Source organism: Cnephaeus nilssonii (assembly GCF_951640355.1).
Source record: "Cnephaeus nilssonii genome assembly, chromosome: 13".
Classification (NCBI taxonomy): domain Eukaryota; kingdom Metazoa; phylum Chordata; class Mammalia; order Chiroptera; family Vespertilionidae; genus Cnephaeus; species Cnephaeus nilssonii.
Window position 1 is genome coordinate 82,333,523 of NC_137084.1, and position 25,783 is coordinate 82,359,305.

The 25,783-nt window shown below is 62.4% G+C and overlaps 1 protein-coding gene across 6 annotated transcripts in view; it reads right to left on the bottom strand.

Moving 5' to 3' along the window:
- Window positions 1-494: 494 nt before the first annotated feature.
- The window catches only part of BCL9L (BCL9 like), a 31,018-nt gene continuing 5,729 nt past the window's right edge, over window positions 495-25,783 (bottom strand). The window contains exons 1-9 of one of the 6 annotated variants that reach the window (XM_079788508.1): window positions 12,632-12,804; window positions 12,442-12,540; window positions 10,901-11,286; window positions 10,165-10,284; window positions 7,248-7,452; window positions 5,053-5,137; window positions 2,662-4,954; window positions 1,995-2,273; window positions 495-1,675 (exon numbers count right to left, since the gene is read on the bottom strand). In XM_079788508.1, coding sequence (XP_079644634.1) covers window positions 588-1,675; window positions 1,995-2,273; window positions 2,662-4,954; window positions 5,053-5,137; window positions 7,248-7,452; window positions 10,165-10,284; window positions 10,901-11,286; window positions 12,442-12,467 — 4,482 coding nt within the window. In that variant the 5' untranslated portion in view covers window positions 12,468-12,540; window positions 12,632-12,804 and the 3' untranslated portion in view covers window positions 495-587. Of the gene's footprint in view, window positions 1,676-1,994; window positions 2,274-2,661; window positions 4,955-5,052; window positions 5,138-7,247; window positions 7,453-10,164; window positions 10,288-10,900; window positions 11,287-12,441; window positions 12,541-12,631; window positions 12,805-25,783 lie in introns of those variants that run through there. The other 5 variants (XM_079788504.1, XM_079788506.1, XM_079788503.1 and 2 more) reach the window with 5 other exon arrangements.

Consider the following 25,783-nt stretch of genomic DNA (forward strand, 5'->3'; position numbering starts at 1 on the left):
TGTCAGACTGCACAGCCCCGAGGGCAATCATTTGAAAGAGGGGGAAGGGCTTCTTTCACCCCTCTTTTGGATGACCTCTATCAAAGCACAGGACTGCGGACCAGGGGCACAGACGGCAGGAAGCGCAGCGCCCGCGGGGGCGGGGGTGTGGGCCACAGCAGCAGGGAGAGGAGAGGAGAGGAGGCAGGAAAAGGAAGAACCAGGTGGGAGCAGGACCAGGAGCAGGAGGCTGGCGCACTGGAGCGCGGCGGGAGGGGTGGAGAAGGGAGAGGTCACCTCTTCCTCTCCCCTCAGGGACTCCACACAGGAAGGCAGAGCTGAATGACGGGGTGCAGAGACACAGGGAACACAGGCTCCAAGACTTGGGGAGTGGGTGGGATGGTCTGATGGCCACAATGGAACAACCCCTCCCCAGAGCCCCCCCACTGCCGTCCCCTCCGCTGCCAGCACGTCCGGTGGCCACAAACGCCATTCCCCACACAAGCCCCTCCCACCCTCCGACCCACCCCGGACCCCAGGTCACCCCGACACGGAGGGAAGACACTGCTCAGGTGACACCGCGCAGTCCGGCCGGCCCGGCAGGGGTGCTAGAAGGGCAGGTTGGCCATGCCTCCCGGGCCCGGGAGGTAGCCCATCTGGCTGTCCAGAGACACACTGCGCTGCCGCAGCGGGTGGGCCATGAGGTTCTGCTGGGGCGGGGGGCCCAGGAGGGAGCCCTGTGGGGAGAGCATGTGGGGGGGCTGGCTGTAGACCTCGCCCCCCACGCCCCGCTGCTTCATCAGCATGAAATTCTGCTGGGTCATGAGGCCCTGTGGCGGGGCCATGACCCCTTGGTGCAGACCGGGGGGCACCACGCCCGGCTGCGGGGGCGCGCCTGTCCTGCCCAGCAAGGACATCTGTCCGGGGTGGCACATGGGCATGTTGAGCCCCCGCTGGACACCCTGCTGGCCCGGGAGGTTGGGGGCCCGTGAGGGCGTTTGCTCCGCCATCATGTTCTGCAGGCTCATGAGATGCAGATTGGGGGGCTGGGCCTTGGGGGGCTGGTTCTCGCTCTTGGGGAAGTACTGGAGGGTGCTGCTTGGCTTCTCCGAGGGGATGATCCTTGACAAGTCGAACTCGGGGATCCCCGTCGGGGTGGGCCGGATCACCTCGCTCAGCTCGGGGTCGTTCAGGACGGATGCCACCCCTGGGAGCACGCCTGGTGGGTATGTGTCGCCCATGCGCCCAGCCATGCCTTTGCCCATCAGGTGCTGCTGGGAGGGCATGGGGCCGGGTGGCTGGCCGGGCAGGTCCTCGGGGGGCAGGGGCATGCCCGAGGGGTAGTGCTGCTGTAGGCCCGGCCCCCCGCCCCCACCGGGGATGGTGCCACCGCCATGGGGCTGCTGCAGCCGCGGGGGGAAGGGCATCATCTGGGAGGAGCTGGGCACAGGGCCACAGGGGGCATTCAGGGAGTCTGGGCCCCCTGGAGCCATCATCATGGAGTTCTGAGGCGGCCCCCCTGCCCCCTGAGCATTGGGGTGCAGTGGAATGTTGGAACCCAGAGGGGTGGGGGAGGGGAGCATGGCCGGCTGGGGCTCGTGGGACAGGGGCTGCTGGCCTGGCAGGGTCATGCCCATGGGGCTTTGGGCAGCAGCTGAGCTCAGGTGCATCGGGTTGGACTGGTTAGTGCTGATCCCTGTGGGGAAAGAGAAAGGGATGAGGAACTCCAGGTACCGGCTGGTGCCAGTGGGGAGGACCGCTCACCGGCCTGCCCCCGCTGCAAGGGGCGTGAGGCCTGAAGGTGAGAAGCCGAGAGCCAGGTCTGGTCCAGGTTGCCACGGACACATCTCCGGGTGCTGGACAGACCCGAGTGCCCTGGGCTTGGTTTCCCTAAATGACTGTGCGAGTGGGAGTGGCGCCCGGGACATCACCCCCTACTCCAAGGGCCGCGGGGGAGCACAGAACAGCCGGCCACGCCCACTCGCCTCACCCCCAGGGCCCTTTCCTGCCCGCACCTGCCCCGGAGCCCTGCGGCGGCGGCGGGGGCAGCAGGGGCCGGTCGGGCAGCAGCTCGTCGTCCGAGGTGGCAATGGTCTTGATGGCGTTGTGGTAGAGCGGCGTGGAGCTGGGCATGGCGTACTTGGACATCTGGGACATCATCAGCGACAGGGGGTTCTGGGATGGCGAGGGATCTGGGGAGGAAGTGAATGGCAGGCTGGGGTTCAGGAGGCTGCCAGCGGGGTTGGCAGGAGGCGCGGAGGAGCTGCTCCGGGGACCGCCGGGCGGGAGGGCACCTACAGAAGCGGGAGACAGAGAGCAGGGTGACGGGAGGGGAGATGAACCTGGCTGTTTATATTGGGGGTGCAGGAGAGGCCAGCCCCCAAAGCTCCACCGGCTCCTCCAGGCACACCTCTGTCCAGGTGTCCCACTAAACCCAGGCCCTCCCTCCCACTATTGTCACTGCAGCCCGCCCTTCTCCAAGCAGCTCCTATAGCCTTGGGGGCCCAGGAAATGGGAGATCCCAAGTGTGACCCCTCAAAATGCCTAGAGATTAGCATGTGTTCCTGGGAAAGCGCAGCAGAGCCGCCCACCTCTGTCCAGGGGCCTCCTCCATCGCCCGCCCCGCATGAGCCCACCTGGCGACGCCCCACGCCTGAGCCCAGGGCCCGCACGCTGACTCACCCTGCTCCATGCCGCCCAGGGTGGAGGATGAGTTCATGCTGAGAGGCGGCTGCTTGTTCGGGGGGACCCCAGGGCTGGGCATGGCTGTCTTGGGCGAGGCGACCCAGCCCGGAGAAGGCACCGCCATGGAGGGAGACTTGAGCCTGCTGGGAGAGCCCGTGGGCGAGCGGGCACTGAGCGAGGAGCCCAGGACCTGGGGTGATTTGAGAGGCCCCGGCGGGTTGGCAGAAGGCAAGGGCACCATCTGTGAGGGGGTCTGGGGTGACTTCAGGTTGGCAGTGGGCGAGGTGACCAGCGGGGAGTGCACCTGGCTAAGTGTGGGCGACTTCAGGTGCCCCATGCCCGGCGAGCCCATCTGATTAATACTGATGGTGAGGTCCGAAGGGCGTCGGCCCAGCCCCCGGCCCGGGGCTGCATGCACAGACCCCGGAGGAGGGTTGGACGCAGGGGGCAGAGGCATGTGGCTGAGCCGAGTGGTTCCCACATTGCTCATGGGCATGGAGCTCTGGTCGGGGCTGAACACGTCCTGGGTGTTGCCCATGTCCTGCGGCAGAGCCTGGTAGGGCCCCGGGCCCCCGGAGAAGCCCTGCTGGCCCTGGCCGGGGAACTGCGAGGCCATCAGCATCTTCTGCGGGCCGCCCACCAGGCCGCCGCTGCTCTGAGCCCGCACGCGGGCCAGGTCCTCGGGGCCCAGGCCCTGCGGCCCCAGCATGTCCCCAGGGCCCCGCATCTTCTGCGCCATCAGCATCTGCTGCTGCGGGGTCATCTGCACATTCAGGTTCATGTTCATGTTCATGTTCACATTCATATTCATGTTGAGGTTGCCTGGCCCCAAGGGGGGGTCCACCTCCCTCAGCCCGGACTGCCCCATGGGGGGGCTCAGAAGGCCCCGGCCTCCGCCAAAGTCCATGCCCATGGGAGTGCCCGCCAGGCTCTCACCGCCCGCCATCTGCCCGGGGAACATGGCTGGGTCCATCTGCCGGTGCGCCTGCATCATCCGCTCCATCTCCACGCCCTGCCCCATGCCGCTGCCGCTGGCCATGCCCAGGGGGCGCTGCATGCCCAGGGACCGCTTCTCCAGCAGCTGGTGCCGCAGCAGCTCCTCCCGAACCCGGGGGGTCATGAATCGCTCGGCCTCACTCTGCCCACCTGGGTAGGGCACGGGGTTCTGAGCAAAATTGCTGGGCCCCCCCATGGGGGGTAAGTCTTCGGTCCAGCCCATGCCCGGCCTCACAGGCCTCTGCATGGCATTCATAGGCACCTCCATGGGCATGCCCTGCATGCCCCCAAAACCAGGCACCCGCTGCATCTGGTTGCCTGGGAAACGGGGGCCGGGGAAGGGAGGTCCGCCCCGGAGCTGTATGGGATCTTGGACATCCATGGGCCCCCGCAGCTGGGCGCCCATCCCAGGCGGCCACTGGTCCCCAGGCTTGCTGTGGTAGGGAGGCGGCGGCCCCCTCACCATCACCGCGCCCATGCCCATCATGTCCTGCAGCGGGCGGCCCCCGTGGAGCCCAATCTGCTCCTCCTTCCGCCGCTTCTCCTCATAGTACTCCTCCTGCAGCTTGCGCCAGGCCACCTGCTCGGGCGTCAGGCTGTCCTGGCCCAGCCTCTGCATCATCATGTTCATCTGCTGTCCCATGTCCCCGCCCGGGGGTTGCCCAGGCACCTCATGCTCCAGCGGGGGGCCCCCAAGGCTCTGTGTCTGCGAAATCATGGACTGCAAGGGCTCCTCATACTTCTTCAGCCCGCCGGGAGGGGCCGTGGGAGGTTGCGGGGGGGCGGGGGGGGCTGGTGCTGGTGGCCCGCCCTCACCTGCACCTCCCGGGGGCCCCTTGAGGAAAGGCTCGGTCTCCCCGCTGCGGAGCAGCAGCCGTTCAATATCCCGCAGCGTCTGCAGGGAGCGCTCCCGGTGCTCCAGCTGCTCCTTGGACAGCCCCTCCGAGCCCACCAGGCTGCGCTGCCCGCTTCCGGGGGGGGCGGCCTCCCCGAGGAGGGCAGGGCCAGGGGCGCCGCTGGGGTCTCCTCCTGGAGGCAGTGGGTTGTTGTTGGTAGCAGCTGTGGGGGTGTTCGGGTGGGTACCCCCAGTCCCACCGCCTGTGCTGGCAGCTCCCACTGAGTTGGGCGTCAGGTCCTGATTGGTGTCCTCAGGAGGCCCCTCAGAAGGCAGAGCGGGGGGGGCACTGCCAGGGGCTGGGGGCGGTGGTGGCAGTGGAGGTGGCTGGGACTGTGGGGTGCCTGCGGACGGTGTGCTCAGGGGAAGCGGCTCGGGGGTGGAGAGCGCTTTGGGGGCCTGCAAGAGGACAAAGGCAGAGCGTGAGACAGGGAAGGGGCGCCCTGGCCCAGGTGGCTGCCACGGGAGGCCCCAGGCCCAGCCAGCACCACACTCACCTGGTCGAGCTTGGCCCGGGGCACGTTCTGCTGGTGGTAGGCCAGGATGGAGTCGGCCCGGCCCTGCAGCACAGCCTCCGCAGCCCTGCACGGGGTTCGACACAACAGCTCAGAGAGGAGACAGGAGGGCCCTCACCTTCAACACCCCAACCCAAACAATCCAAACCCACCCAACCAACCTGACCCAACCCACCCAACCAACCTGACCCAACCCACCCAACCAACCTGACCCAACCCAACCCAATCCAACCAACCTGGCCCAACCCAACCCACCCCAACCAACCTGACCCAACCCAACCCACCCAACCAACCTGACCCAACCCACCCTATCCAACCTGACCCAACCCAACCCACCCAACCAACCTGACCCAACCCACCCCAATCCAACCAACCTGACCCAACCCACCCCAATCCAACCAACTTAACCCAACCCACCCCAACCAACCTGACCCAACCCACCCCAATCCAACCAACCTGACCCAACCCAACCCAATCCAACCAACCTGACCCAACCCACCCCACCCTAACCAACCTGACCCAACCCACCCCAACCAACCTGACCCAACCCAACCCACCCCAACCAACCTGACCCAACCCACCCCATCCAACCTGACCCAACCCAACCCACCCCAACCAACCTGACCCAACCCACCCCAATCCAACCAACTTAACCCAACCCACCCCAACCAACCTGACCCAACCCACCCCAATCCAACCAACCTGACCCAACCCAACCCAATCCAACCAACCTGACCCAACCCAACCCACCCTAACCAACCTGACCCAACCCACCCCAACCAACCTGACCCAACCCAACCCACCCAACCAACCTGACCCAACCCAACCCACCCCAACCAACCTGACCCAACCCACCCCAATCCAACCAACTTAACCCAACCCACCCCAACCAACCTGACCCAACCCACCCCAATCCAACCAACCTGACCCAACCCAACCCAATCCAACCAACCTGACCCAACCCAACCCACCCTAACCAACCTGACCCAACCCACCCCAACCAACCTGACCCAACCCAACCCACCCCAACCAACCTAACCCAACCCAACCCAACCAACCAACCTGACCCAACCAACCTGATCCAACCCACCCAACCAACCTGACCCAACCCACCCCAACCAACCTGACCCAACCCACCCCAACCAACCTGACCCAACCCACCCAATCCAACCTGACCCAACCCACCCCAACCAACCTGACCCAACCCACCCCAACCAACCTGACCCAACCCACCCAATCCAACCTGACCCAACCCACCCAATCCAACCTGACCCAACCCACCCCAACCAACCTGACCCAACCCAACCCAATCCAACCAACCTGACCCAACCCACCCAATCCAACCTGACCCAACCCACCCAATCCAACCTGACCCAACCCACCCCAACCAACCTGACCCAACCCAACCCAACCAACCAACCTGACCCAACCCACCCAATCCAACCTGACCCAACCCACCCAACCAACCTGACCCAACCCAACCCACCCAACCAACCTGACCCAACCCACCCAATCCAACCTGACCCAACCCACCCAATCCAACCTGACCCAACCCACCCCAACCAACCTGACCCAACCCAACCCACCCCAACCAACCTGACCCAACCCACCCAATCCAACCTGACCCAACCCACCCAACCAACCTGACCCAACCCAACCCACCCAACCAACCTGACCCAACCCAACCCAATCCAACCAACCTAACCCAACCCACCCCAACCAACCTGACCCAACCCACCCCAACCAACCTGACCCAACCCAACCCACCCAACCAACCTGACCCAACCCACCCCCATCCAACCAACCTGACCCAACCCACCCCGACCCGACACAACCCGACACAACCCAACCCAACCAACCCGACCTGACCCAACGCAACCAACCCTACCCAACTAACCCAACCCAACCTAACCAACCCAACACAACCCAATCCAACCCACCCCAACCAACCTGACCCAACCCACCCTAACCTGACCCAACCGGACCCAGCCCACCCCAACCAACCCGACACAACCCAACCAACCCAACCTGAGCTAACCATCCAACCCAACCAACTCAAGCCAACCCAACCAACCCAACCCAATCCAACCCAACCCTGGCCCCACAGACACTCCTGCAGGACCCCAGGCTCCAGGTTGCTGCGTAAAGAGAGCCAGCGCGGTCTGCGAGTCACTTACGTGTTGGCCAGGTGGGTGGTGAAGACATACACGAATTGTGAGGGAGGCTTTCCGGGGACACCACCGCCCCCGGGGGCATCTGGCCGCAGGGCTGCTGAGGGCCCATGCGGGGGGCCTGGGGCACTGCCCTCACTGAGGGGAAGCTGGGGGGCCTGGCCAGGACCCAGCTGCGGGGCCGCCATGGCAGGGTCTCCTACATTACAATCTGCAAGGAAGGGAAGGAAAGAGGGTCAGCAGTCCAGATTTAGAAAGCAGAACTAGCTGGCACCCCATCACCAAGAGGTGCCAAGGGACAGAGGGTCACCGTGGAAGGTGGTGCCCATGGGCCCTCTCCCTAGCCTGTTTTCCACTCGTACTTGCCCTAGACCAGTCTTTGACCAGGATGGGGGGACCGTGTGGAACGGGAAGAAAGGGAAAGTGCCATGCTAAGGAACAGGTTTGGCACCCCGAATGCAACACCCACAGAGTCTGCAAAACCTGCTCTTAGCCCTGCTCCGTCCTCATGCCCTGGTCTCTACGAGGGGAGAAGGCAAAAAGGGTGCACCAATAGAGGATTCAGACGATGAGTGGTTTTTCACCACTAATTAACTATCTGGCTGTGTGACCTTATGAACAAGACACTTAGTCCCTCTCAGCCTCCATTCTCCTGTCCTGCATAAGGGGTAGTCAAAGAAATCTATTTTTTGTAACAAGTTCAGAAGCAAGCTAAAAAACCACTGGGCCCGGTTGGTGTGGCTCAGCAGTGGAGTGTCGACCCGCACCAAGAGGTCACTGGTTCAATTCCCAGTCAGGGCACATTGTGGGCTCAATCCCAAGTAGGGGATGTGCAGGAGGCAGCCAATCAATGATTCTCTCTCATCATTGATGTTTTCTATCTCTCTCTCCCTCCCCCTTCCTCTCTGAAAAGCTAACAGTGTTCTAAGTATGTTATATGTATCAACTCACCACATACCAACCCTATGAGGTAAATATTATTTTTATAGGTGAATAAACCAAGGCCCTTTCCCCAATTTATACAAGTAATTAGTGAAAACCTGGGCTATAAACCAAGGTGGTCTGATTGAAGAGTCTGTGCTGTTCACTCTGTATTATATTGCCCCACCATTGAGAACTCTCTGAGAGCCTGGCTGGCATGGCTCAGTGGTTGAGCACTGACCCAGAAACCAAGAGATCACAGTTCAATTCCCAGTCAGGGCACATGCCAGAGGGGGGCATGCAGCAGGCAGCCAGTTGATGATGTTTCTCTCATCTATGTTATCTCTCTATCCCTCTTCCCTTCCTCTCTCTCTCTCTCAAAAAAAAAAAAAATCAATAAAAACGTATTTAAAACAAAAAGAACTCTTTGAGAATCTAGTGGCAGGCAGTACAACTAAAATAGTAATAGTGGTTGCCTTGGTACTGAGTATGAGGTGTTAGCAACATCTTTTCTGTACTTGCCTGTGTCTCCCGGCATTTTTACAATGGTGCAGGCTAGTATCATAAAAGCAAATGTGATAGCTCAACCAGCGTGGCTCAGTGGTTGAGCACTGACCTATGAACCCGGAGGTCACGGTCCAATTACCAGTCAAGGCACACGCCCAGGTTGCCGGAAGCAGCCAATCAATGATTCTCTCTCATCATTGATGTTTATCTCTCTCCCTTTCCCTTCCTCTCTGAAATCAATTTTAAAAAATTACTTTTTAAGCCGAAACCGGTTTGGCTGAGTGGATAGAGCGTCGGCCTGCGGACTCAAGGGTCCCAGGTTCAATTCCGGTCAAGGGCATGTACCTTGGTTGCGGGCACATCCCCAGTAGGGGGTGTGCAGGAGGCAGCTGATCGATGTTTCTCTCTCATCGATGTTTCTAGCTCTCTATCCCTCTCTCCTCCTCTCTGTAAAAAATCAATAAAATATATTATAAAAAAAATTACTTTTTAAAAAGTGAATAAGATAGAGGAGGGGTGTCTGTCCTTAGAGGCAGTGACCACCCCCATCTATCAGGGAAGGTCCAGCCAGGGGGAGACCTGGGACCAGGTGACCTTTAAAGTCCAGCCAGCTGCAGAGGCTTCAGTCAGTATTTGACCTGTGTGCCACCTCCACGGACACAGTCCCTCATGCCACAAGCATCTGCTGCGTCTGCTTCCTCCTCTGGGACAGGCACCATAATCACACCCGTCTCATGTAAGGATTGAATACCAAACAGTAGGACGTTTAGCCAGCTTAGTTTTTTTTCTTCCTTCCTTCTAAGCCCCTGCCTTCAACAAGTTCACGATTGAACCTTCTCTGGCTGGTTTCTTATGCATTAAGCTGTTCCACCTGCCCCCTTCCCCCCCAAAAAAAAACAGCTGTAAGCTTTGAGGGGAAGCACCAAATAAACATGTATGGGCATCCCAAGGGCAGGGCATGTCTGGCTCTCCCCCATCACTGGTGCAAGGCCAAATACGTGCCCAGAATAAGGAATGGGCACGCACCCACACTTTGTCCTGGTGATGTGTTCTGGGCACTTGCCAGGAGTCAGTGAAAGGTCAGGGAGGTGCGCCAGAGACACGGCCAGTGTTAGCTCACACCCTGGCCCGGCCTGGACAGCAGAGCCAACTGTCCCACTCCAAGTGATGCTGGACTCTTGCTGCCCTCCCTCCACTGACCAGCAGGTGGCAGCACAGGCCAGCGATTCATGGAGTTGTAAGTGGACTAGCCAGGAGGGGCCACCTGAGGGTCACCCCACCCTGCCTTGGTCCTCAGGCAAAGGGGGCCACTGAGCACCTGGACGGCAGGGGCAGGGCTGTTCCAATGCAGGCAGCAGCAGTGCGGAGGTGGGATTAGAAAGCAGGAGCCTGGCTCAGCCCTCTGCCGCCCGAGGTGAAGGGAGGAAAGCTCCCTTAGGGCAGCATCCCCCAAGGGCAGCGTGGGCCACAGCACCCTGGCATGATGGGCACTCACTGTGGGTGGCCCCGATGGGCTTGTCGTCCTCCTCGCTGTCTGGTCCTGAGCACCATTCGTCTCCGCTGTACGGCTGCTTCCGCTCCAGCACACAGCGCCGCTTGCTCCGGGGAGCCACCTCTGCTGGGCAGGCGGGGCAGGCCGGGTCAGAGAGAGTGCCCCAGGCCTGTCCTCCCACCTCCGGCCCACTCTCCCAGATAGCCCAAGGCGATGCCCAGGCTGTGGTGGGCATCTCGCCAGCCCTCGGCCCCCACCACACCACCATTTGTTTCTGATTTCTCTCTACAGCCCAACGGCCTGCCTCCCCTCCCCCACCCAGCACCAAGCACAACTGGTTCTAATTAAGGCTGGGGGGGGGGAGGGGGAGGCCTCTGCTACTCTTCCAGGCTAGTGGCTGCTCAGCAGCTCCCACCAGCCCAGAACCAGGAGGCTCCTGGGGGGTATGGGTCTGCTCCTCCCCACGGAGCACCTTCCTCCTCCCCTAGGGGTTCTGGTGGGACAGCAGGAGAGGAAGAGACTGGCTGGGAACCCACCACTGGGTGGCCCCATCATGGGTGGCACCTAAGGATGACAAATCTCCCCCCCTGGCCACTCCCAATCCTGAGAAAACTACCAGTGGGTGGGTGTAATGGGGGTAAGAGAAAGGTGCCCCCACATACACGCTGGAGAGAAGCAGGGGAAGAGGGCCTTGGACTGCAGAACATGCTGGGCTCCTGGGGATCAGAAAATGGGGTACCTTTGGCCTCTGAGTCCAGGGATGGTGTCCCAGCCTCACGCTGCTCTCCAGAGTCCACAGACACACTCCGCTCCCTCTTCACTTTGCCCTTGAGCGAGCTGAAAGGGGGCACCCCGGCCTGGGCGTTCTTCAGACTGGAGTTGCTGGGTGAAATCTGGTTGGCCTTGGCCCCATGGCTCCCCGCCCCCACACCCTTTGAGCCCAGGTTGCAGGTGGGTCCTTGGTTCACATTCTGGTGCTGGGATTGGGCCCCACCATTCCCTGTCTTGCCATGATTGGTCAGCTTATTTTCTGGGTGCATTGGTTTGGATGGGGCAGGGGGGCAGTGGCCGCGGGGGGACAGTGGTGGGCTCCCCGGAGCTTCTCTCCTCCTGGGGTGGGGCAACCTGGGAGAAGGCAAGAGACAGGAAAGGTTAATCATGACAGGGGCTCAGCACGCCTGCGTTCTCACTGCCCCCTCCTGCCTCACCTACTGGGAGGGCAGGGAGGGCTGAGCGGCATCTTAAGATGCCCAGCTTATTCCTACCTCCTCCCACTGCTCCTCAGACCAGGGCTGGTGCCATTCACCTCGGAGAGTGAGGATGGGGCAACCTCCACCCTCAGGCCCCACAATTCCAATGAAAACCAGAGCCTTTCCTGGCAGACCCACCCACACCCCAACACCCCTCAGGCTGCAAGCCTCCAGGCACCACCACCCTCACACACTAGCACCTGACCAACACTTAGCATCCTCTTTTCTAGGGTCTGCTGTCTGGATTCCTCCCAAGGTCCCAAACCTCAACTTCCACGTGTCCCAGCACCGATAGGGAAGGGCACGGGACCTGAGGGTCACTACTCATGCCCAGCCCTGGTTCCGGGGAAGTGGGGAAAAGCACCACCGAGTGGTTGGTACCCACTGGTCCAGACAGCTCCCCAGAGCAGGAGGGGAAGCCTGCAGAGGCCTGGTGGGCAGGCGGGAGCAGGAAGAAAGGGGAAGGGGAGTGGTGTGTGGAGCAGACTGGTGTGCAGCTCACAGCCAAGGATTCCAAGGCTGTGGGCCCTTTAAGATCCAGCTGGCTCCCCCCACCACCTCCCCCTCCCCGGAGACCTATTAATAGCCGCTGGAAAGATCACATCACTGGGAGAGGATATTTATCCCCCTCATTCCACACCAGCTCAGATTTATTTCAGCTCCGCTGTCCTGCAGCCGCCTGGCCTGTCTGCAGGCTCCTCCTGGGGAAGGGAGGAAGGCTGGCCACCCCTCCCAGCGGGGCTGGGGCCAGAGGGCACCAGGGCACCCACAGTGGGGTGGGAGGCAGGGGTTCCACTCACAATGTTTCTAAGCGGGAAAGGCCTAGCTGGTTGCCATTCCCCTGCCCCCTGGGTCCAGGCACTCAGGCTGGGCTCCTGGCTCAGGGCAGGCCTTCCCATTCCAACCCCCCTTGAACTGGGTGCCAGGGAGGCCCGATCCCCAAGCCAGCACTGCTCGGCCCCATGGCTCCTGGGCCCCTCCCTTCCCCACACTCCACACACACGTCCCACCCTCCATGACACCCACACACCTTGTCTTGTTAGCCAGGATCCTCATGGCTCCCACACACAGTGGGGCTACGCCCCCTGCGTGCCCAGGGCCCAGCAGGTACTCGGTACTGGAGCAGGGACTGCAGCAACAAGCCCCAAAGAGAAAACTTGTGACTTGGGGAGGGGGGGGAGGGGAGGGGAGGGAGGACCCAGCAGCCCTAGACTAGGGACCTGGACAGGGTGAGGAGACGAGCGACTGCTAGGTGGGGTCCGTCCAACGGCCAGTCCTGGCCGTCCCGCCCGCACTCGACCCGCAGGGCCTGCCCTCCGGCGGCCGGCCCAGGGGCGGGAAGCACGGAAGGGATGGGGAGCGCCCGCGCGGGCGGCCCTGGCACCTGGGGCCTCTCCCCCAGTCACGCCCCTCACCCCGGGCAGGGAGCCCCTCACGACCCCCCCCCCCCCCCCAGCGCAGCGTCCCTCCCGGGCCCCGGCGTGGGCAGCGGGGATGCGGGCTCCCCGCGCGCTCAGCCCGGGCCGGGCCCGAGCCCATCCCGGCAGGCCCGGGCGGGCAGGAGGCCGGGCCGGGCGGCAGCTGGCGCGGCAGGAGACCGGCGACGCGGCTCGGATTCCTCCCCAACCGCAAGAATGCAGCCCTCCCCGCGCCCACCCCACCCCCGCGCGGGGCAGGGGAGGCAGCCAGAGCCAGCCGGCGGGCGACGGCGCGGGAGGCAGGGGACCCGATCGCGGGGACGGCGGCGCCCCTCGGCCCGGGCGGGCGGCGGCCGCAGGGCCAGGCTGAGCGCGGGCGCCGCGGGCAGGGGCTCCGCCGCGGGCAGGGGCTCCGGGAGCCCGGGCGGCCGAACTCTGACTCACTCCCAGCTCCCACGTGGACGGGAGACAAAGACACGCACGGAGCCTGGGAAGCGGAGGTGCGCCCACGCCCGCCCCTCGGGGGTGCCGGAGGGCGCGGGGCGCACCCAGGGAGCCACCCAGCCCGCCCGGCCCCAGGGCTGCCGCAGGGCAGAGCGCGCGCCCTGCCGACTCATTGCACAGATGGGAAGACTGAGGCCAGCCCCAGAGTCCCAGCAGCCGGTAGTCATACACACACACACACACACACACACACAGGGCCATGGATACACCCTAACACACACACACACACACACACACACAGGGCCATGGATACACCCTCACACACACACACACACACACACGGCCATGGATACACCCTCACACACACACACACACACACACACACACAGGGCCATGGATACACCCTCACACACACACACACACACACACACACGGCCATGGATACACCCTCACACACACACACACACACACACACAGGGCCATGGATACACCCTAACACACACACACACACACACACACACACGGCCATGGATACACCCTCACACACACACAGGGCCATGGATACACCCTCACACACACACACACACACACACACACAGGGCCATGGATACACCCTAACACACACACACACACACACACACACACACACACAGGGCCATGGATACACCCTAACACACACACACACAGGGCCATGGATACATCCTAACACACACACACACACACACACACGGCCATGGATACACCCTAACACACACACACACACACACGGCCATGGATACACCCTCACACACACACAGGGCCATGGATACACCCTCACACACACACACACACACACACACACACACACACACAGGGCCATGGATACACCCTAACACACACACACACACACACACACACACACACACAGGGCCATGGATACACCCTAACACACACACACACAGGGCCATGGATACATCCTAACACACACACACACACACACAGGGCCATGGATACACCCTAACACACACACACACACACACGGCCATGGATACACCCTAACACACACACACACACAGGGCCATGGATACACCCTAACACACACACACACACACACACACACACGGCCATGGATACACCCTAACACACACACACACACACACGGCCATGGATACACCCTAACACACACACACACACACACACAGGGCCATGGATACACCCTAACACACACACACACACACACACACGGCCATGGATACACCCTAACACACACACACACACGGCCATGGATACACCCTACACACACACAGGGCCATGGATACACCCACACACACACACACACACACACACACACACACACACGGCCATGGATACACCCTAACACACACACATACAGGGCCATGGATACACCCTAACACACACACACACACACACACAGGGCCATGGATACACCCTAACACACACACACACACACACACACATACACCCTAACACACACACAGAAGCCTCCCCCCCCCCCCCCCCCCGCTGATCCTGGGGAGGGGAGGGGAGGGGAGGGGAGGGAGGGGCCTGGGCCTGCAGCCTAGCACAGGTGACAGGCCCACCAGGCACGGGGCCCAGTCCCGCTGCTCCCCACCGGGCTGCTGGAGGCTAGGCTGGGCCCACAGGACCAGGGCCCCCCTGGGGCCCCGTGAGAGTCTAACCCTAACTTAACCCTGGGCACATGAGCCTTCCTGGGAAGGGAGGGGCCTCAGGAGAAGGTTTCAAAGTCCAGGGCTCGGCTGAGCAGCGGGCACCAGCTCGGTTAGAGCAGAGGCGGAAGGCCGGGGCCAGGGCAGAGGGGGGTCTGGGGCTCCACCTTCACCACCTCCTTCAGCCCGGCTACTTACCACCTACTGGGAGGTAGTTCGTTTATTTGTTTGTAATCCTCACATTTTTCCATTGAGAGTGGAAGGGAAGAGAGAGGAAACGTGAGACACAGTGACTGGTGGCCTCCTTGACGGGGGAGGTACTGCCTTTGACCAAGAATCGAACCCGAGACCCTTCGGTCGGAGGGTGACACTCGCCACTGAGCCAAGCTGGCCAGGACGAGGGTAGGGTTTAGTATTCCATTTCCCCAGGAGGACACTGAGGTCTAGGAAAAGGAGGGGACCAGTAAGACCCCCGCCCCGTGGGGTCCCCAACACAGCAGGGCCCCTCTGCTGGGTCAGGACAGCTCATCGGAGCCGGAACAGGTGGGTTGGCTTCCCACATGCCAGCCACGGAGCCAGGCCCACCCCCCCCTCCTAGGTTTACAGCTGTGAATCCTGGGACCTGTGCTAAGTTGGGAAGGGCTGTTAGGACATGGGCTTCTCCAGTGTCTCCCGAGGCCAAGGCTCTGAGCTCTCCTCGCCCATCCCCCTGCTCCCACCCAGCCACAGGGCAAGCTGAGTCAGGCAGGGATGAGTCAGAACTTTCCCATCTCACCCCCTCCCACTTTTACCCCCAGGAGTGGGCCCAGCTCCCAGAGACCCCGCCTCCTTCCACAATCCCAGGAGAGTGCGGGAAGGCCCCGGGGATGGTGGGCAGGGGGCTGGGTCCTTCCTCGTGGGTGCAGTTTTTAAATTAAATTGACTGGGGTGACACTGGTTCATAGGATCATGTAGGTTTCACGTGTGGATTTCTATGTGACAAGATCTGAATATGGCCCACCCCCCAAACTCAACTCATCTTATATTACACCCCCTTTACTCCTACCCCCACCCCATGAGTGAAGGGTCTCCCCAGACCAGGCCCCGAGCCCCTGCGATGGTGAAAAGCAAGGGATGGGGCTCTGGGAGCCCAGCGCCCGGGCTCCTCTTGGGGGCTGGGTGGGGCCGGAGTGAGCCGGCTCCAGACAGGGAGGGAGCTGGGCCCGTTCCTCAGGGAAAGGCAGGGAGAGGCCCAGGAGAGCAGGCCAGGAGGGGCTGAGACGGTGCGTGCTGCCCTCCCGGTGAACTTGGGGATGGGGGCAGGAAGCAGGGCTGGAGGTGGACGAGCCGGGGCTGCCCAGGCCTCCGGCTCCCGGCTCACAGGGACCCCCACAGGCGCCGGGGCACTCACACACCCGCGGCACCTGCCTCTGGCCCACTGGGCCTGCCTAGAGAGCCTCACAGGAACCCCCACAGGCGCCGGGGCACTCACACACCCGCGGCACCTGCCTCTGGCCCACTGGGCCTGCCTAGAGAGCCTCACAGGAACCCCCACAGGCGCCGGGGCACTCACACACCCGCGGCACCTGCCTCGGGCCCACTGGGCCTGCCTAGAGAGCCTCTGCGTGGCTCCCTGCCTGGCCCCACACCGCCATGAGAACTCGGGGGTCCTCGCTCCCACATGCAGTGGGCAAAGGTCTCCGGAGAGGAAGTGGATGGCGAGGGTCCTGAAAGGACAGGCCCCTGCTGGGAGCAAAAGGGGTGGGACCCTTGGCCTCTGGCTAGAGGGGTGCAGCCCCCAAGTCCACAAGGCCCTGAGCCCTTTCTCCAGGGCATAGGTCTCCTTGGTCCCCAGAAGCTCTCCTCTAGCACCCAGCACTTCCTCCTCCTGAGGGCCCGCGGCTGGGCAGGTCAAGGGTCACAGCCCAGCAGGAAACCTGCTCAAGGACCGAGGTGTGGCTCAGAGACCCTCTGTGGGAACTTGCAGCCAGGAGCTGGGGTGAGGGGCTTCCCCTGGTCCAGGTTCCTAGTAGTGCTCCCCACTTCCCCCTACCTCCTGCCAAAGGAGACCATGCAAATCAACCATTTCTGCCTGGGAGTTTCCAGCGCAGCCCCCCTGCGCCCCAGCGTAATATCAGGCAACCCCAGCCCCACGGGAACATGGAAACTCCTGGGTGTCTGCACAGGGTGTTTCCACGGGAGATTCTGTGCCCTCCGGACCTTCCGGGGGCTGCAGGGACAGTGGCACTGCCTGGACAAGCCTGAGGTCACCTCCCTCGGCTCCTTCAGCCAGTGCCAGTCATGCCCTGGCAGTGAGGTGCCCCCAAAGTTTGCTGCCCAATCCCTGCCTGTCCCCTCCCCCCGCGGGGAGCGGTGGGGGGGCACAGTGAACCAAGACAGGCAGGAAGCCCAGGCAGAGCGGGCACTGCGGGCCAGGCAAACAGCCTGCACAGGAAACCACGGCCGCCCCGCCCGCCCGCCCGCCCCCGAGCCTGGGAGAGAGGAGGGCCACAGTCTGGTCCCAAACAGGGGCAAGGGCCAGGGGTCAGCCCGGGGCAAGGGCGGAGCCAGCAGCCCTCCAGTCCCCTGTCCCAGACCCTACCTGGGGAGGGGAGGAAGCCAAGCTGGCAGGCACGGTGCTACCTCTTTAAATCCACCGAAATCCTGAGCGCGGCCCAGCCCAGCTCTGGTTTCACAGGAAGGAAAGGAGCGAGGAGCCGTGGGGCAGCAGTGTGGCTGGGATTAGCCCCACCAGCCCAAATATAGCTGTCCCGGCCCGCCGCCCCCTGGCACTTCCTGGCCCCTGGCACCTGCACCGAGGTGGGGGGGCGGGGGCACTAGGTGCTGCTTCCTACCCTGGGGAAGACCCCAATCTCTAGAGCAGCCATCGCCGGGCACAGGAGGGGAGAGGTGACTTCCCAGGCCTGTATCCCGAGAACAGAGCAACCTGTGGGCCCTCACCTAGCCTCTGGCCTCCAAGGGGTTAATCTGGCCCCTGTTGGGGGGTGGGGTTAGGGGTGGCCCAGGCACCTCCTCCAAACTGCCGGGCTGCGGGAACAATGGGGCCATTGTGGGAGGAGAGGCGGCAGCAGACTGGCTGGCACAGCCGCCTATACCACAGGCAGGCCTCACCCGGCCTCCTCAGCCTCCGCTCTCCCAGGTCAGCCGTGGCAGAGACCCCCCCCCCCCCCAGCCTGGCCCCAACTCGGCACCTGCAGCACCTGGAGGCCCTCGGGCTCTGCCTATGTTCCCACCCAGACTCTGACCCTCCAGGAAGCAGGGCCTGTGGGCAGGCGGGGGGGGGGGGGGGGGGGGGGGGCAGGACAGGATGTGTGATCCTCCTGCGGGAGGACAGGAAGGCCAAACGGGGTGGCGGGTGTCAGCCCTGGCACCCACTGGCAAGGAGAGCTTAGGGCCTTGGGAGAGCAGTGACAGGCAGGGTCCCCTGCCCGGGCCTCCCTTCCACTCCCTAAGCCTGTTCCTGAGGGGGCCAGCGCCAGGGCCCAGGACCGGGGGCAGTGGGCACGGTGCAGGGACTGGAGCTGGGTGTACAGTCAGGGGGACGGTGCCAGGCACAGCCCTTCCCTTGTGAGCAGCAGGACCTTCTCCACCCCTTCAGCCCTTTGAGCCCCAGTTTCACCTTCTGCAAAAGGAGGATAAATTCATAGAGTGAAATCCTATTAGTAAAACTATCTAACAGAATGCCTACGGCACCCTGCCAGTGTGACTCAGTGGTTGAACGTCGACCTATGAACCAGGAGGTCGTGGTTCGATTCCCGGTCAGGGCACATACCTGGGTTGTGGGCTCGATCCCCAGTGTGGGGCGTGCAGGAGGCAGCTGATCAATGATTCTCTCTCATCATTGATATTTCTATCTCTCTCTCCCTCTCCCTTCCTCTCTGAGATCAATAAAATATATATATTTTTTAAAAAGAATGCCTATGGCATACTCAGCCTTCAACAAATCCACGATGCCCCCTTTTTTTCTGGCCTGAATGGCACCCAAATCCACGGGCATTTGGTAAAGGTAGGCCTTGCCCGGGTGTTTGTCTTTGACCCACCCAGGAGCTCCTGGGCAGCACACTGGTGGTCTGAGCACAAGACCTGGGCCTCCCTCCGCACCCTTCGCAGAGGCCAGGCATGGCGAGCCCCCCAGGCACCCCTGGGTTTACTGACAAACACACCGACCCCAAGTGTGAACCCCAGAGCAGCTGACCCCTCGCTTAGCCTCAAGTCTGTGTCTCAAAACCCCTGGAGGCAAGCATCTCAATGCCAGGCCCCCCGCCCCCTCCTGACCCGGAGGCGGTCTCCCTGTTTGGGCTGGTGAGAGCTGGAGTCTACTTTCTTGCCATGGACCTCTTTAAACAGTGGGGAGGTCGGCCCTGGCCAGTGTGCTCAGTGGTTAGAGCGCCGACCCTCAGAATGAAGGGTCGAGGGTTCAACTGCGGTTAAGGGCAAGTACCTTGGTTGCAGGTTGGATCCTGGCCCTGGTTGGGGCGTGTGTGGAAGGCAACCAATCAAAGTGTGTCTCTCACATCGATGTTTCTCTCTCTCTCTGTCTCTCCCCCTCCCTTCTACTCTCTCTAAAAATCAATGGAAAATGTCCTCGGGTGGGGATTAGCAACAACAGCAACACAACAGCGGAGGGTCTGAGAGGGAACGAAGAGCAGCTGGGACGCACAGTTCTGGAAACTAGGGGACCAAGACCTGCTCTCTTCTCAACCAGAGGGGCTATCCCTCTCAAGGTGGCTCCACACGCCCCCAAAGGGTTAACAAAGCCTAAAAACACCCTGCTCCCAGCAGGACCCACGGAGTGGGACCCACCAGCCAGCTGTCCCATCTCTCCTGTTCACCCTGGAGCATGTGAAAGCAGCCCAGAGCCCCAGCTGACCCCAAACAGCCCCAACCTGTCCGAGGAGCGGGCCCAGCAGCGAGGCGCAGGCCGGCGGTGCTCCCCTCTGCTCCCAGAGGAGGCGGTGAGTGGAGCCCACGGCCCGGTACCAGGTCAGAGAAGGCACCTGCCAGCCAAGCCAGGCCTCAGACCCGGTGCCCGCATGTCCCAGGCACTTGGCCACCTTCTGTGAGCTCCCCTCGTGGGAGCAACGTGCCTGTGCCCAGCCTGGGCTCCTCACCCCGAAGGGCCAGGCCACAGCCCTCCACCCCCTCCCACCCGGGCCTTCGGAGCCCTGCCCACCCCGCACCACTCAGCGTCTCCCTGCCCCGGGCACCCAGGGCTGACTGCCCCACCCCCGCCCCCCGTCAGCCCAGGAAAGGATTCTGGGGTTCCCAGACACCACAGATGCTGATACCCCGCCCTGCTCGGGCCTTGAGGACGCCACCTCCCTGCCCACTGTGTGCAGCAGGTGACAGGCATGCCCCGCGGGGCTTCCACCCGTGTCCCAGGCGTGAGCGCTGCCCCGTCGGCCCAGGGAGCCGGGGACCTGGCACCGAGGCAGGCCTAAGCGCCATCCATAGCAGAGCTCCACGCTGCCATTTTTTTCTCCCCAAGGAAGGTCCCTGACCCCGTGGCCAGGAAGGAAAGGAAGCAGCCATTTAAGGCGTTTAAGGACAGAATGTGTTGTCCGGCCTGTGAAAGAACAGGGCAGTGAGGCTGGGGTGGCTGGGGAGGTGCTGAAGCCGACCTGTCTGCTCACAGCCGGGGGAGGGGGCTCCGCCTGAGAGGCCGGGACACGTGAGGAAGACCTGGCCTAAGGCCCCAGGCCCCCTCCAGGCCATTGGCTATTTGGCAAACTTGTAATCAAGATGCCAGCCAGCACCAACAGTGGGGGAAACTGAGGCAGCAAGAAGACGGGTCTGGCCCTAGGTGGTTTGGCTCAGTGGATAGAAGGGTCCCAGGTTCGATTCCGGTCAGGGCACATGCCCAGGTTGCAGGCTCGATCCCCAGTGTGGGACGTGCAAGAAGGAGCCGATCAATGATTCTCATCATTGATGTTTCTCTCTCTCCTTTCCTCTCTGAAATCAATAAAAATATTTTTTAAAAAGAAAAAGAAAAAAAAAGAAGGGCATTAGAATCTAGCTGGTCTCATCCCGACACCCCTCACGCCCTCACCTGCTTCAGGTCTTCCCCTGCCTCGCCCCGGGGGCCGGAGTTCCGTGAGGACTGATGAAACTGGAGGACGGTCTCTGGTCTCTAACAGGCGCTGAGCAGCACTCAGAAACACCGAGCCGTCCTGCGGCTTCCCAGGCATCACCCAATGGACCCTCAGAACAGCTCTGTGCCAAGCACCCCCCGCTTCACAGGGGCCGCAGCAGGGAAGTCACTCGCTTAAGGCGCACAGTCCAGAGTGAGAAAGGTTAGGGTTCGAGCCCATAAGCTCCAGCAATTGGTTCTTAACCATTTCACAATCCACATTCACCCTGGTAGCAGCACTGTCTGTGAGGAAGGGATGGTGTCTGCTCACTCCTCCCACTCCCCCAGGCCTGATGTGTACCAGGTTGGCGCTAGAGGCCACAGTTCTTGCCGGGGGAGGAGGTCAAAGAGGTACCACTCCACCCACCTTGACCCGGTGCCTGGCCCACCTGGAGCCCTGAGAGCCAGGTCCTCACTGACCCGCCCCTCCCATCAGGGAAGGGAGCGGCGAGTTACCATGACAGCAGCATCAGCTTGCTCCCACTCTGCAGGTGAGGGTCAAAGGTCAAGTGGGTGGCGTCCAAGCCCCACCCCTAAACCTGTCACTGTTCACCAAACAGGACCACTTCCTCCCGGTCCCTGTGGGGCGTGTCCTCTGGCGGGGGGGGGGGGGGGGGGGAGGGGGGCGGCCCTCCCTCCTGAGGACCACCTCCAAGAGCCTCCCCCAGGTCCAGCTCTCCCCGCAGACCTGGAGCCCAGAGGCCAGTTTGTGGTGAGTTCAGGGAGTTGTTGCTAATGAGGGGGGGGGAGGAGGGAGGGAGGGGGGAGGGAGGGAGGGGTGGCAGCAGAAGAGAGTGTGTCTCTAGGGGCCGAGGCAGAAACCGCACTGGTGGCTGGCGGCCACCCTGGCTTTGACTGCCAGCTGAGGCCAAAGCCGGCAACAGAGAGAAGAGCTTGGGATGACCAGGAAGTTGTACCTTGCCCTCCAGGGATGGTTGTGCTGACCTCCACCTCCCACCCCCACCCCCCACCTGGGGAAGGATCCAGCTAGTTAACCAGAGGCTGGATCCCGCCACGGCCTACCAGGCTCCAGGTGCAAGGCTGTGAGCCCTCCTCTGGGGGCGGAGAAGGAAGAAGGGGAGGTCAGAAACCAGGAGGAGGGCTCCCAGGACAAAAAGCCTCGCAGGAGACCCTGGCCGGTCCCCAAAGGGCTGTGGGAAGCGGGTGAGGGGCACACACCCGCCGGGACCTCCCCTCAGGGCAGCTGTGTGTCTGGGCTCAGGCTCAGGGTGCCGTCTGGGCCTGGGGCCTCCTGTGGAGAGGGTCCCAGCGAGAAGCCCCAGGCCAGCCATCTCTCAGGCCAGGATCTCTGCCCCTCCTCCTCCCATAGCCCCAGTCCCATCCCAACACACACACCACAGAAACAGGCGCACACACATGGCCCGCAGCTCCTGGGACACCCCCACCCACTCCCCTCCCGCCCCCTCCCACGTCTGTGAATTGGCTGGGAGCCAGGGCAGCCAGCTCCCCCCACACACTGCTCCCCTCCCTGTCCCAGAGGCAGGAAAGGAAAGGGAAGATGCCTAGCGATCCCTCCCTCGGAGAGGGGGCAGGCAGACAGCTCCCCGGCATGGCCTGAGGACCTGGAAGGAGGGAGGGCGGGGTGGGGAGGCCGAGGACCCCAGGGTCCAGCTCCAACCACCCCCAGGGTTACCCTGTGTCAAGGGAAAGAGTGAGGTGGGTCCCATGTCCTTGTGTGGTCTCCTTGGCGACATCCCTTCTCCCCTGAAGATGCAAAGTCCTGGGGACCAGGCCAGGCCAGGAGGGCCTGGGGCCAGAGAATCAGGGGCTGGTGCAGCTCCACAGGCAGGCGGAGGGAGGGTGGTGGCTGGGCTCAGTTTGTACTGGGGGTCAAAGGGGAGTTCTTTTCCAAAGAATTCTGGGAGAGAGGCCAACTAGAGCAAGCTGCTAACCACCTCTCTCTCTCTCTCTCTCTCTCTCTCTCTCTCTCTCTCTCTCTCTGGCAGGAGGGAGGGGGTGTCCCTGCCAACCAGACTTAACCCTCTCCAGCCTGTGCTGCTCCCAGACACAGGATGGGGCGTCGGGAGGAGGCCGGCCTGTGCTGGGCTCTGCTTCTAGGTCCAGGGGCAATGGCCGGCCTCTGCAGAGCAGGCTGGTGCCACGGCCACGGGGACACCGGGTGGGCCGGCCCGGCCGCTCTGGCTGGTCTCAGAGGTGTCTGCGGGGACGGGTGTGCGTGTCTCAGACACAGGGTGAGAAATAACCCGAAAATGCCTTGCCAAGCCCTCCCCATGCTGGGTCCCTGAGCCTGCGCACTGCCTGCCTGTCTCCCTGGGACCACAGGCCACTGCCCCCCACACAGCCCCTGCCCCCCCACACAGCCCCTGCCCCCCCACACAGACCCTGCCCCCCAACACAGTCCCTGTCCCCCAACACAGCCCCTGCCCCCCAACACAGCCCCTGCCCTCACACAGCCCCTGCCCCCCACACAGCCCCTGCCCCCCAACACAGCCCCTGTCCAACACAGCCCCTGTCCCCCCACACAGCCCCTGCCCTCACACAGCCCCTGCCCCCCAACACAGCCCCTGTCCCCCAACACAGCCCCTGTCCCCCAACACAGCCCCTGCCCCTCACACAGCCCCTGCCCCCCAACACAGCCCCTGTCCCCCAACACAGCCCCTGCCCTCACACAGCCCCTGCCCCTCACACAGCCCCTGCCCTCACACAGCCCCTGCCCCCCAACACAGTCCCTGCCCCCCACACAGCCCCTGCCCCCCACACAGCCCCTGCCCCCCAACACAGTCCCTGCCCCCCACACAGCCCCTGCCCCCCAACACAGTCCCTGCCCCCCACACAGCCCCTGCCCCCCAACACAGCCCCTGCCCCCCACACAGCCCCTGCCCCCCAACACAGCCCCTGCCCCCCCACACAGCCCCTGCCCCCCACACAGCCCCTGCCCCCCAACACAGCCCCTGTCCCCCAACACAGCCCCTGCCCTCACACAGCCCCTGCCCCCCAACACAGCCCCTGCCCCTCACACAGCCTCTGCCCCCCAACACAGCCCCTACCCCCCAACACAGCCCCTGCCCAGCCCTCTTCTTTCTCGCTGATTGGCCACAGGAGTTGCCAGGGGAAAGCATTGGTTCGGTTCTAGCCTGGGACCCCAGGATGGCACAGGGGAGTTGGGCTTTCACTGCCCACAGCCCAGGCGAGGTACCTCTGCCATCCTCACTACCTGGGCTTGGCCACATAAACAAGCACCGGGCACCTGCCCTCCGTGGGGCACTCTCCAGCTGCAGGAGGAAGGAATGAGGCCGCACACCAAGGACTGCCCCGGCCGGCCAGCAGCTCAGTGTTTAGAGCATCGTCCCGAGATGCCAAGGTTTCAGGTTTGATCCCCGATCAGGGCACATACCAGAATCAACCAATCAATGTATAAGTGGAACAACAAATCGATGCTTCTCTCTCTCTCTGTCTGTCTCTCAAGCCAATCAATCTTTTTTTTTTTTTTAAAGGACTTCCCACCCTGGCCGGTTTGGCTCAGTAGATAAAGCATCGGCCTATGGACTAAAGGGTCCTGGGTTCAATTCCAGGCCAGGGCACATGCCCAGGTTGCAGGCTTGATCCCCAGTAGGGCGCGTGCAGGAGGCAGCCGATCAATGATTCTCATCATTGATGTTTCTCTCTCTCTCTTCCTCTCAATAACTGTTTTGTGGGTTAAAAAAAAAAAGGATTTCCCAGGATCTACTACAATGGCAGCTGGCCCGCCCCAGACACTTCACATTTCTGGGGGGGCACCCCACCCCCTTAGGATCGCAGGCCCCTCTGTCCTCTGTTGAGGCTGGAAATACGAGCGTCAGGTCTTGTTTGGCTCTTTGCCTCTAGCTGAGAAGTCAGCTTTCAGACCTTAAATTAGCACCGAGCTCCCTGGTCCGGGACAGCTGGCTGTTTCTTGTCCTCAAAAGGCAAGTGACCCCGGCGGGGCGGGGGGGGCTAACTCTTTCCTTCAGAGCACTGGGCCTCGCTGTGACACCCCCACTGGAGCCTCCGGACAAGAAGAGGGGGTCCGGTAGGTCGTGTTGGGATCCTTCAGGGCACTAGGTGTCCATGAGGGACAGAGGGAGAGAGGCCAGCCTTGGGGACAATTCATCCCAAAGCCTCCCCACTCTCCCACCTTCTCTCCAAGAACCACAAAACTGCCAGGAGTCCTGGCCCCACGCCAGGCAAGCTCCCTTTGGAAGGACAGAGGACTCCATGTCCCAGGCAGCTCCGGGGAGACATGTGACCACACACCCAGACATGTTCCCAGGGAGGAGGAGGCGGGAACAGGCGCGGAGCACCCATGTGCGCACACCAGCAATGCACTAACCAGAGACAACTTTGCACACTCCTCAGAGATACTCCCCATGCGCACACCAGCAATGCACTAACCAGAGAGACAACTTTGCACACTCCTCAGAGATACTCCCCATGTGCGCACACCAGCAATGCACTAATCAGAGACAACTTTGCACACTCCTCAGAGATACTCCCCATGTGCGCACACCAGCAATGCACTAATCAGAGAGACAACTTTGCACACTCCTCAGAGATACTCCCCATGCGCACACCAGCAATGCACTAACCAGAGAGACAACTTTGCACACTCCTCAGAGATACTCCCCATGTGCGCACACCAGCAATGCACTAACCAGAGAGACTCCCCGACATGTGTAGCTGAGAGATGCACAGACACAACTCCCAAACACCAAA